At 41.3% G+C, this 16,778-nt stretch overlaps 1 protein-coding gene across 6 annotated transcripts in view; it reads left to right on the forward strand.

Annotated features, from left to right (window-relative positions):
* The window catches only part of LOC131223468 (protein MICRORCHIDIA 2-like), a 72,195-nt gene that overhangs the window by 36,876 nt on the left and 18,541 nt on the right, over nt 1-16,778 (forward strand). For all 6 annotated transcript variants that reach the window (XR_009160469.1, XM_058218892.1, XM_058218893.1 and 3 more), the window contains exons 11-15: nt 698-799; nt 893-1,042; nt 1,823-1,915; nt 2,120-2,171; nt 2,251-2,362. Coding sequence is in view for 5 of the 6 variants with exons in the window: in XM_058218892.1 (XP_058074875.1) it covers nt 698-799; nt 893-1,042; nt 1,823-1,915; nt 2,120-2,171; nt 2,251-2,362 (509 nt within the window). In the remaining variant the exon portion in view is untranslated. The remainder of the gene's footprint in view (nt 1-697; nt 800-892; nt 1,043-1,822; nt 1,916-2,119; nt 2,172-2,250; nt 2,363-16,778) is intronic.

The raw sequence follows: 16,778 nt of genomic DNA on the forward strand, positions 1-16,778 counted from the left end.
TAAATAAAAAAATAGAAGTATCGTGTAGCTTACGCTACACGCTACACTATTTTGCTACATGCTACGGAGGGTTGAACGCTACGCAACACGCTACCGCTATTTAAAGCACTACTCGGTATTTGGCTGAGTAAATTTAGTTGGGTAGGGATTGAGTATCAATATTACAAAGTTTCTGAGCATAATCATTTCTTGAAATATTTGCTGATTTTATGGATTTTTTATATATTTTTTTGAAAAAATTACCTCGATTGGAAGTTTGCGACCAAATCTTACATCGGTCAAATGGGTTTTTAAGAATATTCATTTGCATCTGGTTCACATTCATTATTTTGATATACATTCAAATAAGAGAGAATGATTTCTAAAAGAGAGGGAGGGAGAGAGATAATCATCATCATCATAGCCGCATCCCAGCTAGTTGGGGTTTGGAAATAGACACATGTAGAGTATTGCTGATGGTATTGAATGAGTTGTATTCTAAACTCTACCCAATGATCTTTGGGTCAAGTTTGAGTTTTTCAAGGTAGTTTCTTTTGCATGCTCAAGTGTGTGTTTCTCATGTCAAACAAGCTTTATAGTATTCTTGTCTGATATCTTTCTGCTACATGAAAACTCAGTTTCTTCTGCATGCTTAGTGTGTAGTTCTCATGTCAAACAAGCTTTACAGTATTCTAGTCTGACATCTTTCTGATTCCAGGATATACAATTGAGAGATGAACCCAATTTGTTAAGCTTGTCAAAATCACCCAAGGCAACAATCCAATCACATATTTCACACCGCATTCGATATTCATTGCGGGTGAGTTATGCCACTTTTGTGATGTATATTGGTCCTCTGAGCAAGATATATGCCTTTTGTGCATCTTTGTAAAATAAGATTACTTTCTTGCAGGCATATGCTTCCATTCTTTATCTTAGGAAATTTACAAATTTCCACATCATATTAAGGGGAAAACCTGTCGAACAACTTAGCATTGCCGATGAGTTAAAATTTTCGAAAGTAATACCTTACAGACCACAAGTTGGGATGGCTTTGAGAGAGGTAAGATGAATCACAGAGAAACACGAAATGTTCAGCTTCTTGTCTTCTTTTATGATGTTTCATGCATTTGAATATACACTACGTATTCATGTTTCTTTATGTTTTTTGGTTCCTCAGCATTTCTCCAATCATTGATAGATGAGTACTAGTATTTACATATCTGGTAACAAATCAAATATTTTTAAGATTAATGATTCTGCTTTGCCTGTAATCAGCAGTGAAGTTTGAATACATCAACTTGTTTTAGGTCTGTGCTTAGGACTTTGACGTATTTGTTGGCTTTTAACTTCGATATGACATTAATATGCATTTGAGAAAGTTTTTTTTTTTTTTTCCTTTTCCCCGTACAGTGTTGGTGGCACATGACTTAAACATTATCTTAGTGGATAGTACTGGCACTTTTTGGTTTCATCTTTGGTAAATTGTTGTTGCTTATTAAAAACATTATTTGTTTCTCCAATGTTACATATCCTTTTATTCTTTTATTTTCAGTTGTTTTCTACCCTAACTAGTTGTGTATGTAAACAATGATCCACAAACAGTAAAAAACATTCTTAAAATTTTGCAAATGCTTTAAATGTTGGTTTTGCAGTTTAAGTAGAAATGTGCATTGTCTTCTCACCTATTTTTCTGAGATAATATCTTTTATGATCATGCATAAACATTGTTGTCATGTTTACTGGTTTGTGCTTTTTTCTTCTGAACTGGAGTGTTTATTTTCTTTTTCTGCTTCTTTCCATATGATAATGCATACACATTAACATCTGGGTTTTGACTTAGGTGACAGTGGAAACAACCATAGGGTTTGTAAAGGACGCCCCCACTCTCAAAGTCTGTGGGTTCAATGTCTATCATAAAAATCGCCTGATAATGGTATGTTCCGTTGTGAACAATTGGACATCTTAGATGAAGACTACCTTTTCGCAGATTTTTTTTGTTCCTTACTTTGTTCTGCTGCAAGTTTACTGTCTCCGCATTATGTGAGCATTGAATATGGAAATTGGAAAGTTAGGAAGTTCTAGAAAATTCTACCATGATATTGATCATACGCCTGATATGGTGTTCTTATTGTCTCAGCCATTCTGGAAAGTTCTCCATGAAGGTTCTAGCAGGGGAAAGGGTGTTGTTGGTATGCTTTTGCTACAAGAATCCAATTATTGAGTATTTCTATAAATTTTTGTTGTTCATTTGCGATGGTATATATGCAGGTTTTCTTGAGGCAAATTTTATCGAGCCTGCCCACGACAAACAGGATTTTGAAAGAACAGCTCTGTTCATACGGCTGGAAATGAGGCTTAAGCAAATGATTCTCGACTATTGGTTTGTTGCTTCTATTATTATCTGTTTAGACATTTATGATATTATACTGATGTTATTTCACTTTGTAGCTTGTCATGAAGATGCTTGTAGTGATAGTCCTGTGACCACCTCTTCCTCCAGCTATAGGGTAGTTCAAATGTGCTAGTGATAACACTATCAGTCAAATGACTAGAAAGCTTATATATTGTTGTTTGGTTATACTTTATTTCATGGCATTTCTTAGCAGTTGCAAATTGCTCTAATATTTATAATTTGCGTACAAATATTTGTTATTTTTGAAAGACTTGAGGACCATTAATGCAGGGGCATTTTCACACCGGGCTCGAGTGGGGCGGCTTGTGGGATGCGGGGGCACACTCGCGATGGGCGGCCCTTGTGAGGCGGGTGTCTCGTGTGAGGCAGAACTCATGTGAAGTAAGGCCCACGATGGGGGTTCCTCCGAGGTTCTAACTTATGCGATGTGGGGCCTAGGCTATGGGATAAATGGATTGATTCGCCATGCTCTATTAGTTCGAGCTTTTAGAGCAAGTGGTTAATTGTCCTGCATCAAATTGGTATCAGAGCGGGAGATCTCATGTTCGAGACTCTTGATCGGGGGTGATTAATTTTTTTTTTATTATATAAAGACAACGATTTATATTAAAAGGAAAAGAGGATACAAAAGAAGAAGTGAGAGACTGCTGAGAAAGCAGAAACAACTACACCTCAAGGAAAAGAAAATCAAAATCCTTAAAAATGTTTACTTGAGTGGCCCATTCAATCAACAAGCGTTTAGCTTTGACGGTCACCACCTCAGAGGGATTAGACGATTTCCTAAAACATCTACTATTTCTTTCTTCCCAAACGGACCACCATATAGCAAGTATAGCCATCCTCCATAACCTAGTCTCTCTCTTTCCTATTCTGATCCCATGCCAGGCTTTTGGTAGAAGGTCCGTCGAACCCAAAAAACACCAACTGATTCTAAAGCGCACTAGAAACTCTGCCCAAATAGTAGCTGTAAAAGGGCAATGAATCAGGAGATGGTCAACCGATTCTTCTTCCCCCATACAGCATAGGCACATATTAGTTAAAACCTTCCCCCTTTTTCTCAAATTGTCCACCGTAAGAATTTTTCTTTTCCCAACCAGCCAACCAAAAACCAAGGCTTTTGGAGGAGCCGAGCAGTACCAAACATGATGAGAGATATGATCTCCTGGAGAGTTGTGGTTGAAGAGAAGCATCTTGTATAGAGATTTGACTGAAAACTGAAGGGAATTTTCCGATCTCCAGATGATCTTGTCGGCCTTTAATTGATTTGGACAAGATTCGTACACGCAGGCAAGCAGATTCACATAATCCTCAATCTCCTAGTCTTCTAGATTCCTTCTACATTGCAAATTCCACACCGTCTTGCCTTTCATAATCGAGTAACAATCAGCAACACAGATTTCCTGATTTAAAGCCAGCCGAAACATATTTGGAAACCTATCTTTGAGAGGAACCTCTCCCAACCACTTATCTTTCCACAAACGAATTCAGTCTCCCTTACCTAGCTCAAAACTGATTCCTTGAATTGTCTGTTTTTTTTTTTTCATCTGAAGAATATCTTTCCATATAGCGGAGGCCCTATATGAGGACGAATCTTTTGTCCACCAGTCCCCTACAGAACTGCCATACTTACACTTGATAATCTTATTCCACAAGCTTTCACTTTTCGTTCCCAATCTCCAAGACCATTTGTCAAGAAGAGCTTGATTCATCGTCTTTAAATCTTTAATTCCTGCTCCACCATCTTTCAAGTGTTTGCGCACTTGCTTCCATTCCACTAAATGAAACCTCCTCTTGTCCCCCTTTCCATTCCAGAGAAAATTGCGTCTAAGCTTGTCTATAGAAGCTAAAACAGAAGCCGGGCACCTGTATAAGGACATGAAGTATAGGGGCAAGTTAGAGAGGGTTGACTTTATGAGAGTTAGACGGCCTCCTATGGATAAGAATCGACATTTCCAAGCTGCCAGATATTTCTCAAACCTGTAGATAACCTTCTCCCATAGAACTTTAGGAGGAGGACCGATGCAGAGCGGGAGACCAACATATGAAGTTGGGAAGGAGCCTGAGGAGCAACCGAACAGATCTGCATAATCAGCAACTTCCTGCTTTTCCAGATTAACCCCGAACATTTTAGATTTGGCCATATTGATTTTCAGGCCCGATACAACCTCAAAACAGCAGATGGTTGTGCGCAGATTCTGAACCATATCAGTATTAGCTTCCGAGAAGATGAGAATATCATCCGCAAACTTAACGTGCGAGATCGGTCTGGGCATACCTCTTATAGATATACCGTTGACAATTCCTACTAGTTGACCTTTGTGTAGCATTCTTGGTAGGGCCTCTCCCACAATAAGGAAGAGGAAAGGGGAAAGGGGATCACCTTGCCTTAGGCCTCTGGAACTCTTAAAATAACCTTTTGGGGACCTGTTCAGAAGGATTGAGAAGCGAGCTGAGCCAATACATTCACCTATCTAATTTTTCCACTTGACTCCAAAACCCATCCTCTTCATCATGTACAGCAGGAAGTCCCAATCTACGTGATCGTAAGCCTTTTCAATATCCAGACTGCAGAAAATGGATTTGAGACCCTGTTCTATGACTGGAATCCACTACTTCATTTGCAATTAGCACACCATCTATAATCTGCCTGCCTGGAACAAACGCGCATTGATTGGGAGAAATGATCGAGCCGATAACTTTCTTTAATCGGGAGGCCAACACTTTTGCCAGAATTTTGTACGGGCTTCCAAGAAGACTAATCGGTCTGAATTCGTTGAAGGAAGCTGCACCCGAAAATTTGGGAATCAATGCTATAAAAGACGCCCCCAAATTCTTAGAGAGCCTTCCTCTATCATAGAATTCCTTGAAGAAAGCCATTACGTCGGCTTGGATAATATCCCAGAATTTTTGGAAGGATAGGATGGGATAACCATCAGGCCCAAGGGCGTTATCTTTGCCTAAAGAACTCACTGCCAACTTTACTTCTTTCGCAGTGAAAGGACTTTCAAGAAAAGCAGCATCTTCACCGAAATGCTATCGATATGCAGATGATCTAATCGAGGCCTGTCCCATCCTTCGTTTTGGAGCAAGCCATTGAAGTAGGATATAGCTTCATCTGAGATTCTATCTGTCTTCAATCCGATCCCCATTGACGATAATACTGCTGATCTTGTTAGCACTCGCGTGCTTACTGGCAATGCTGTGAAGGTATTTTGAATTCTTATCACCTTCCTTTATCCCTTTCGCTCGAGATTTCTACCTCCAAGATATTTCATCTTGCCACACTCTGGCTGAAATAGACTGAATAAGCTGGATTCTCTTAGCGAGGATATCAGTTGACATCGGACTGTCTTCAGCACAAACATCAATTTATTGAAGATCTGAGAGGATGGATTCCATTTCTAATTCTCTGATACAAAGCTCCAATTTCTTCCACTACTTTAGCTTATCTTTTAGGAGTCTGAGTTTGTAGCTGAGCCTGTAGCCTGTGTAACCTTTAACCTGGAAACTTGCCCACTAATCAGAAATCATCTTGTGGAAACCTGAAATGAGGAACCAAGAAATATCAAACTTAAAAGGTTTGGGGCCCCAATTAGACTCAATATTGAGATGCAGAGGCCAATGATCAGAAGTGGTTCTTGGGAGAGTTGATTGAGATATGGATGGAAACAGCTCCAGCCACTCAGGGGATAATAGAAATCTGTCCAATCTAGAAAGGATTTGGGACAGTCTTCCATTAGTCCAAGTATATCGAGAGCCAAGGAGAGGGAGATCCACCAGTTCATTGTCCTCAATCCAGGACGAAAAACCTCTCATTGACGAGTTAACTTTCGAGCCAATAGATTTCTCTTCAACATATCTGATCACGTTGAAGTCCCCGGCAAAACAAATAGGGCTAGAGAAGCTCTGTCTAATTACAATCAATTCGGCCCAGAAATCTTTCCTAAGGGTTTTAATAGAAGGACCATAGACAGAGCAGACCAGGAAAAGAGAACCAGAAGAGATGTCCTTTAGAATTGCCGAAACTGAGAAGACACCGACCCAACTTTTCTAAAGAATCCATTGTGAAGATCTCCAAGCCAATAGAATTCCACCCACACTCCCTATCGCATATAGGGATACTCAATTCACATCTTTCGCCTTTCATAGCATCCCCATTAGACGGTCATCGAACCTCTGCACTTTTGTTTCCTATAGGCAAATAATTTGGGGAATATATCTCCCACAGAAGCTCTTTATTAATCTTCGTTTTTGTTTTGACCCCACTCCCCTAACATTCCAGGAGACAATCTTCATCTCGAAACTAAGCTGCCTTGAGCCCCCTTCCGCCCTGAGTTGACATTCATACTAGTAATCATGCTCGGGCTCATAGCTAAGCGCCATAGCTCTCTGTTACTGCTAGCTCTGGCTAGATGATTTGGAGGAGATCTCGTTTTTGATATCGGCCTACCTCGAGATTCGACACACTGAAATAATGCCATATAATCTTCTGGACAATCCCTAAACGACATCCCTAGAGATCTACCAACGTTTCCCATAGCGTCCCTAGTCCGTTTTTTCTTCTGAATCATTTCTATCAGATTTACTTTGTGGTCTTCATCTACCTCCTTGTTGACTAAGAAGTCCTCCTGAAGAACTGAAGAGACCTTTCTGATTTGCAGCGGCTTCGCATCAATAATTCCCTCCCTCGCTTCGTCTTAGAATAGCGAGGCGAGATTATGATCTGACCCACCGCAGGAGGAAGAAAAGGGGATTGATGATTGGGAAACAGGAGTGGATGGAGATTCCGAGTGTGAGCATGAAACATCATCGATAACGCCTCCATCAGGGACAGAGCCAAAAGGAACGACTTCTACGCTGGAAAAACTCCGATCTCGACTACACATCCCCAACTGATTATCTTGGATAAGAGAAGAAAAGGCCGCAATAGGTGGAGAGAATAAAGGAATCGAGGCTCCCTTCGGAGAATGAGAAGAGGAAGTGGTACTGTGCGCGGGAATGAGAGAGAGGTTAAGATCTATGACTGAAGTAGTTGGAGGCTTGGTGGGACCTGAAGAATCCTTTTCTATAGACTTGGGATCCATCACAACCATTGGAATCGGCTCGGGGGCTAGGCTCGAGACGGGATGACTTTCCAGACCGACTGCTTTGCTTTCGAAGCTGCCACGCGTCTTAAAGCAGTGATAAGGAAGCTGCCTAGCTGGTTTCGAGGCTGAGTAACAGATTGGAGAGTGACGTGGCTCAATCTCGGCCAGACGAGTGGACGTCTCCATTAAACAGATATCGGAATCGATGATGCGTGTTGGTCTCGAGCCCTGTGATCTGACCGGGTCTCTTGCATGGGTGCCACCTATATCTCTAGAGCCCAGTGACTCTAACATCATTACCGCCAGCTGTAGAGATGGGGTTTTGTTTCGGTACTCCCCAGGAATACTGAGATTGTGCTTCATCATGCTCATCCGGCCTTGATGACATCTCTGCAGAGTGAGAAATGGACTCCCTCAACCGCCAGAGATTGCCCCATCTTGGCGCTGGGCTGTCTTTAGATTCCACTTGCACTGGCAACTCGATCTCTCTATTATCAACAAGAACCCTAATATGATTAGGCAGCGGGATTCCTTTCTTTCTTCTAACCCGGATTCTAATAACCGCCATTTCCTCTCCGAGTTTTGTTTCAGATCGATTTCAATGAAAGAGCCTAACAAAGAAGCCACTGAAATGAAAAACTCGTCATTCCATAGCTCGAGAGGAATCCCCCAAATCAGGATCCAATCATCTTTTATGCCAAACATAGAGAACTTGTTCCATCTTTTCATAGTAATAACTGGACCATCGTTGTGTAAAACTCCTGCCATGACTAAGCTGTCCAAGTTGAGGCCCGAACTTCCCTGGATCCACTATTCATTATACCCTATCGGTTTGATGTTGTACATACCTGGACGAACGCGGTTGCATTCATCAATCCAAGATTTGACTTGGGAGATGGATGTACCTTCTCTCGTAATTACCACAACCGAGTCCTGCAACGCCTTCATAGAACTATTGAAGACGTCTTGGTTAATCCGCATAGTATAACTTGTTTCTGTTTCTTTACCAATCATGGGATCTATATAAGCTTTCTCTTCTTTCTTCTTCTGCTTCTTTTCTTCCCTGAGACTCTGGTTGGGAACCTAGTGCTTCTCCTTGATCAACACATCTCTAAACGTAGTTCCGTTTGAATGGGAAGAACCATACAATTGGATAGACTTCTCTGAGATATTATTTCCCACACTAGCCTGTAGATTAGAAGATAAGTGGGATTGTTTGGTCTTTTTCTTATGTTCTAGGCCAAATCTCGCCCATTGAACCAGCATCTTTTTTCCTCCAAAACTTTCCTCTTGCAACATTAGCACTGCTCTAGATAGTTCTTCATCTGAGCTCATCCTAACCTGAGCAAAGCCTCTATAGAGACTATTGGCTCGATCCCTTGGCATCACCACATCCATAACCGCACCTGCACGACCAAACACTCGCGATATATTGATGGGTAGCCATCCCTCGAGATAACCTTTGACGAAGAGAGTAAGGTAGTAGGTGATTTCCCTCTCCTTCTTTTCCGCTACTTTTCCTTTTCCCTTTTTACGCATCACTTGGATCCATTCTCCCTTCGCTTTTGAAGTCTGAAGTGTTTCCCATTTCTCAATCCTTTGATCCATAGTCCTTTTCAGTATTAGTGACATTGACAAGTCAGCATCGTTGTCGATGTCTTCATCGTCGTCGTCGTCATCGTCATCTTCAACACAAGCAATACTCGTTGTCATCGTCCTCAACCTGATTAAAGCAGGGGCATTTTCACACCGGGCTTGAGTGGGGTAGCCTGTGGGTTGCAGGGGCACACTCGGGGTAGGCGGCTTGTGTGAGGCAGGTGGTTCATGTGAGGCAGAACCTATGTGAAGTGGGGCCCATGAGAGGGGTTCATTCGAGGTCCTAACCCATGCAATGTGGGGCCTGGGCTATGAGATAAATGGATTGATTCGCCATGCTCTATTAATTCGAGCTTTTAGAGCAAGTTTTTAGTTGTCCTGCATCACATAGTTTAACAGAGGATTGGTCCATGATAGAGTGAAATGGCATAATAGGATTCATGTAGCAGATTGCAATTAGTTGGGATAAAGCTTTGATTTTACCCTAATATTTATAATTAGCTTATGCTAATAGGTGGCCATGATATGTGTTAAAATGAGAGAAAAGAGAGAAGTAAAAAGGGGAAAACGTGAGAGATGAGGGAGATGTTGTGAATCTCTCTCTCTCTCTCTCTCTCTCTCTCCAACCGCCCCCCGCCCCCCAGTAATACTATTTATAGAAAAAGGGATTACAAGAGATAAGCACAATTAGCAATCGACCTAATCACAATTGCACATAGAGAGTGTAATTCTAATATAGTGCACTGCAGGTGCACATGAATCTGTGTATTGACATTTCTTGGCATGGTGCATACGAATATGTGAACACTAACACTCTCCCTTCAAGTTGGCGCATGGATATCATTCATGTGGAGCTTAACACTGATGGTCTTGAGGCACACTATTGATGTGCCTTTGGTGAAGACATTTGCTAACTAATCTTGTGACTGAACAAAGGGTGTATCTAAAAGCTTGGCGGCTAATTTTTCCTAAATGAAGTGGTAGTCGAATTCAATGTGCTTTGTGTCTTCATTGAAGTCCAAGTTGGGTGCAATATGTATGGCTACTATGCAATGTAGTGGAATTTGGGAAGATGTTGTGAATCCCATATCCTGAAGGATGGCTTTCACCTAGTGTAATCAACAAGCTGCATGAGCCGTTGCACAATATTTAGCTTTGACAGAGTGAGCAACAACGTATTGCTTCTTGCTTTTGTAAGTAACTAGATTTCCTACTACAAACGTGTAATACCTTGTAGTAGAGTGTTGATCAGAAAAGGATCAACCCAATCAACATCGCAAAACCCACTTATATTCAAATGGCCATGATTTAGAGAAGACCACGACCAGGTGGAGCTTTTAAATAACGAAGAATTCGATAGATTGCTTACAGATTATGATTACATGGTCGTTGCATAAACTAACTTACAATTCCAACAATGTAAGAGATGTCTGGATGAGTAAAACTTAGATAAATTAGACGATTCGCTAATCAGTGATACATGTCTAGATTATTGATTTTGTTTGGTCTCTCATGCAACTTATGATTTACTTCAATAGGTATGTCGATTGGACGAGCACCAAGCCAACCAACCTCAGAAAGAAGATTTAACACATATTTCCATTAAGATAAAAGATTGTTAAGAATTTCTTAATGTTGTCCATCTCAGTTGTACTCGTGTGTGTCATCAAAATACAGGACTAATTTGTCGTGTTGCCATCCATATCTTTTATAAACACGATGACCAAAGACACTTCTTTTAAATCAGATGTTGGAAAGTGTATTGCTAAGCTTTTCAAACCAAGTATGAGGCGACTGTTTGAGGCCATGCTCCACATGACACCCGAATTGATGCTCCTTCTAGCTCCACACCAAACCCACCTCTCTTCCCCAATTCTGCTTGGAGCACCCTAGCTTATCTACCTCATCACCTCAACCTCTATTCTCTCATTTCCTACGTAGACCGTTATTGATGTTGGATTCCCCATGATCATCTTCTCCTCACACATATCCTAGCAGCACTAATCTCCTCCTTGTTCTCTGTTAGGGGATCAATGGCTGTCACCTTCCCCAAACACGGCCCAATCGCCTCGAACTCCTTTGTTACCCATCGTTCTAGTGGGATGCCCCATAGAAGGAACCAGACTTCCGCCTCAGTAAAGAAAGATATTTATGTCCATCTACGGATCACCATTATTGGCCTGTCATTGAAAATGATAGTTGCTGCTATGATATAGTTGATGTTCGCATCCGTCCTCACTAAAGACCCAAAGCTCGAATTCCCCCAGTGCCTTGATTGTGCAATCTTGTTCCTTTATTCGATGGCCTGCTTTGAACCACAATTACACTTCCTCCATCGTAGCCCCTTGTTCAAATGAACAGAGCATGTTGTTGTTGTTGTGGTTGTGTCTTCTTGCGGCATCCTTCCGCATTGGCGGCGAGTGGAATGCCACAATCCCATTCATCATTTTTTATCTACATAAACCATAACACTGGCGACGTCTCCAACATAAATGCGAGGAGGATGTTTAGCTAATATAGGATCTTGTGGAACATGATTTGATTCTGCTAGCAATGCACGTTGGGAATTTGGACCCCTCGATGTGGGACCAACCAAATGGAAGAAAGCAAGAGGGATTGCCCCAAAGCAATAGCAAGAGCTAACCTAAGTGCGCAAGCACACAACTTAACAGAGCTAGGTCTACTTGCTCTTTTACTGGTCTCGGCTCTCACAGCTAGAGAGAAAGAACCCCCCTTCGTTGGCTCAAAAGAACCAACAAAGGGAGCAAGAAAATGGGTGCTATTAAGCGCAACGGCTTTCGCGTTCCCTTTCTGTGAATTGGGCCGTTGCTTCCTTGCTTGCCCTCCCACCCAAAAGGCCCCTACTTATCTCTATCTCTACATGCAATTCGCTCACTTCGGGAAGAGCAGACGGAAAGAGGATTCCTTTGCTCTCTCTGCTTCTTCCTCTTCCCAGGAACAAACAATTGGATAAAAAAATCAAATGAAAGAATTTTCTTTATATCAAATCTCAGGGACATGGTCTAATCAAGAGGGTAGTATCTTATCATGGTGTTGGATCCCAAGTTTTTATGGATTCCTTCTTTGTTATCGGGGTCGACTCCAAAGCCATAATGTCTCAAAACAAGGAGAGGATATCTAGATTTACCCCAATAACATGATCTCCTCCCTTCCTCTCCTGTTGGCCCAAATCTCATCCTTACCTTCAAGATTTAAGCCCTCGTGTTGCTCCTTCCCCTTTCCAATCTCTCCCTTTTAGGACCCTTCCGCTACTTCCGCATGAGACTTGGCAACCCCCCCCCCCCCCCCAATATTTCCTCTCCTCGCTTGGCCCTATTTATACCCCTCACCCTCTCTATCCTCACCTCACCCCTTCCCCAAACACCTCCACCTTGCAAGAGCCTCTCTTAATCCAACACTTCCAGACCATAGCGAGCTTTCTGAACAACGATTGTCCTTCCCTTGAAAGATGGGCCATGCACCTGCTCGATAGCTCGCAAAAACTCTTCCTGTGTTTGCATACACACAAACGCGAAGCCTTGAGGTTTCTTCGTCCTTTTATACCGGGGAATTGTTACATCCATCACTCGATCACATTGGCTAAACACATTTGTGAAATGACTTCCCACCCATTTACCCAGAAAACTTTCCACGAATAGGGTCGGATAATCGTCCATTGATTGACCTTGAATCTCCTTTTTTTCCTTTTCTTTCACGTAGCAACAACCATCCTTCCTCCCTCCTCGTCATTGTGGGAGACCGTATTACCCTCCTAATGGACCTTTGCTTTTCCTTTATCACCTCTACTTTCCTCTCCCTCCCCTACTACACCCGAACGCAACTCCATAGCTAGACATGGGATGTATACCGTTTCTCGAATATGCAGATTGCTTTTGGGCGGTGGTTTCTGGTGTGAGAATCCTACAACATTCGAGGGTTGGCATCGAGAAGATGAAGGGTCGCCCATATTTTTAGGATAAAAACACTTAAAAATTTCCTTTTTTTTTTTAAAAAAATAAAAATAAAAATGAAGGATTGGCATAAGATGAATGGTTTCATCCCAATATGCTTTTGGTATTGACATGCCTATCAGTAAAAAGTGGGTGACCTCTAGTAAGTGAGGATTTTTGTTCAGCCATGTTGTTTTGTTGTAGCGTATAAGAGCAAGAGTATTGAAATTTCATACCATGATCTACTAAATATTTCTGTAAATCCTGGTGTAAATATTCTTGTGCATTGTTAGATCAAAATGTTTTAAGTTTGGTGTTGTATTGCATAGAAACCATTTGATGAAACACCTTTATAATCAATTAGACTTTGTCACGACTTTTTAGAAAATAAACCCATGTATATTGTGAGCAATCATTAATAAATGATAAGAAATATTTGAAGTCAAATACAAAAACTAGTAGAGCAAGTCCCCATACGTCTGAATAGATAACTTGAAATACATGCAATGTCTGTATTACTCAAAGTAAAAGTACTCCTATAATGATTGGACAATTGATAAGTTTCGCATTGTAAATTATGCCTTCTATGAACTTTCTGGGAAACAAATAACATAGTGATTTTAGAGATGAATGATCTAGATGGGTGTGTTAGAGTGTCACCCGATTTTTATTCTCTATGTCAGAAGCAAAAACATGAGCAAAACCAAATCTTTTTTTAGTTTAGAAGATAAAGCCATCGATCTTCATGTCTCCCACTAATTGTCTTCTTCGTTGCCAGATCTGAATAACACAATGTAACATATAAAAATTGACACAACAATTCAATCGTTTGGTTAGGGTGCTTATAAAGACAGGATTATATGGAAGCGGGGATAGTCAGGGAATCAGAAAGACAAAAAGTTCCCTTTTCCAGAGCTTTTGAAACAGAACCATTAGCCAATCTAATAGTACTAGAAATAGGTGAGTGTGAAATATATCCATTGTCATACTTGTCATGTAGTCAAATGCCTTTGAATCAATGATCCATGTCATCTAAGAAACCTCGTTCGTAGATGTAGAAGTACTTGACTGCCCAATATGGTTAGGCGGAAAGGGAGGCTTGGAGAGCGACCACTTGTTGTTGTAGATAACTGATAGTTTTGGGCCTTAGTTATTAGAGGTGGAAGATTCTTTAGTAGTGCTTTGTTCCAAGTTCCTTTGGACAATGACTAGGATGTAGCATCCAATAGTATTCCTTTAAATGCCATCTTTTTTCACGATGTGTACAACCGCCCTTTAGTAACTTTAGAGTCTTCCGCGAAGGTTGATCGCCCTGAAAGGATAGCTTGGGAAGCATTTCATTGTCTAGCTTCTGTGCGTAAGTAGTTATATATGGATTTGAGGGAAGGGAGAGATTCTCTCCTAAGAATCTTTATACATTGAGGTTTAAAGTCCGAACAAAGACCAGCGTGGAACTTAAAATTTTTGGAGCTGTCTCATTTTATTTTTCATTTCTTCCAAGTCTAGCTATCCAATCCTTCCCTATTTTTATTGAAGTTAGCAAAGTACTCTTCTATGGTTCCATCACCCAATTCGAGATTGATGATCTTTGTGTGAAGTTGATAGAGACGAGCTAAGCCTTCCTGGTGAGTGTACATTTTAGCTATTTTATCCCATACATCCTTTGTGATCTTTAAGAGATAGAGATCATGACTAGTTTTGAGTTACATGGAATTGAGTAACCAGGACATCACATGTCAATTTTTTCTTTCCCACTCATCATATGTGGGCTCATCGGGATTTGGATGTCTCTTGATTCCTGTAATGTATCCCTGCATATTTTCTGCTCCAATATACATCCGGGCTGCTTGGGACAACCCAAATAATCATTGCCATCTAGTTTTACCATGTAATTGTAAGACTAGGGGTGTCCATTTGTCCAGAATATGGATGTTTTTATTACTCCCATTTAGAGATCAATGGAAAAAATTCCTAGGGATTATAATGTGTACCAAAAAGGGCCAAAGAATTGCTTGAAATAACCTTTTGGTGGCAGTTGAAGGTTTTAGAGGCAGATCGAGCATTTGTTGGAGGTCTGTACGTCAGATCCAGTATCAACACTTGGTCTAGAGGGCTGATCTGACAACTATTGATGGTCCACATAGTTCAAGAGGCAGGTTCTGCGATGGATGAGGGGCCCACATGTCAGATCCATCAGTAGTAGGCGGTCCTAGAGGTAGATCGAGCGACCGTCGGAGATCTGCATGTCAGATTCAGTAACTACAGCTGGCCCAAAGAGTAGATCTAATGGTTGTTGATGGTTCGGGAGGTAGATTCGACGATTCCGAATGGTATGTACTTTAGAATGAACACCAAGCCCACGAGGCACTTCTGGTGATCGTAGCGGCTGTTGGGGTCGAATCCGGCACCGGGAAAGACATTGGTGTGGAAATCGGCAATGTTATGCGGATTCTAGCTTAGATCTGGTGTTGGAAAAGAAATGAAGTGATGATGGAGGTGTTGTCACAGATCCGATGCTAGAAATGGAGTAGGAAATGAAATCCGGTTACTTTAAGAGGACTTTTGACTTAGATTTGCTGGCGGAAATCTTGTCGCAACTTGATTCCGGTGTTGTTTGAGGTATGTTGAGGCTTTTTTGGTGAGATTTGCAGCCCGATGCTACGGATTCTTCTTCCAGAGGAAACCATCGGTGGAGAATTCTCTTCTGGATGGATCAATGATGCATTACAGTTGCATTTGAAGGATGGTGATGGAGGAAAACTCTCCTCTTTCACCCATCTTAAAAGGTGGAAAAATCCATCAGTAGACCTTCAAAATTGAAGTTGTAGGAGAGACGAGGGAAGAGGAATAAAGAAGAGAAGGAAGGGGGTCTGGATTAGTAAAGCTCTAATACCATGTGAAAATAGGAGAGGAGAAAAGGGGAAATCCTGAGAGATGAGGGAGACTTAGTATTATCTATAGGAAAAGGGCTTACAAGAGATAAGCACAATTAAAAACCAGCCTAATCACAATTACACATAAGGAATTTAATTCTAATATGGTGCACACAAATCCGTGTACCAACATCTCTTGGCATGGTGCACCGCAGGTGCACATGTATCTGTGACCACAAGCAATATGTTTAGAAAATGGCAGTATTTGCCAAAGTCTCTAAAGTCATCTGGGAATGATTAGCTGTTACACCCCAAACCCGGGCACTCGAGTAGCAGGGCCTAAATCCCGAGGTTGGGATGCAAACCTAAAATAAAATGCACATGGGGGCATTACCCCGTGCTTGAGTAGTTGGTTTAGCGGCTAAACTCATAATTAGAAATCAAAGTCGTGTACGTCAATACAATGGTAACAAAAGGTGGGCGTCAATAACTAAACCAGAGAGTGTCAAAGTAAACGTCCAAAAATGTAACAAAGTTCTAAATCCCTCAAATGGGGATATACAACTGCAGTAACAAAATATGCAGAGCACAAGCTAACAAATAAAGGAAAGCTTCTCCACACCCTGCTCCTAGCTAGATGTTATGCCACACTCCCCAAAGTCTTGTCCTACTCTGAAGATTTTTGCATGAGTCAAATAGAAGGCGTCAGAGGCCTATATAATGAAGAAGTACCCCCAAGGTTAGCACACGACATAATGGCCAAGCATAATTGTGATTAAAGCAATAATTTACAACACAACTCATACCAATCATTCACATGTGCAACATAACGCAATAACATGGCATACAAATCACATTGGCGAATCTTATCTATTGT

Source organism: Magnolia sinica, chromosome 13 (genome assembly GCF_029962835.1).
Source record: "Magnolia sinica isolate HGM2019 chromosome 13, MsV1, whole genome shotgun sequence".
NCBI lineage: Eukaryota > Viridiplantae > Streptophyta > Magnoliopsida > Magnoliales > Magnoliaceae > Magnolia > Magnolia sinica.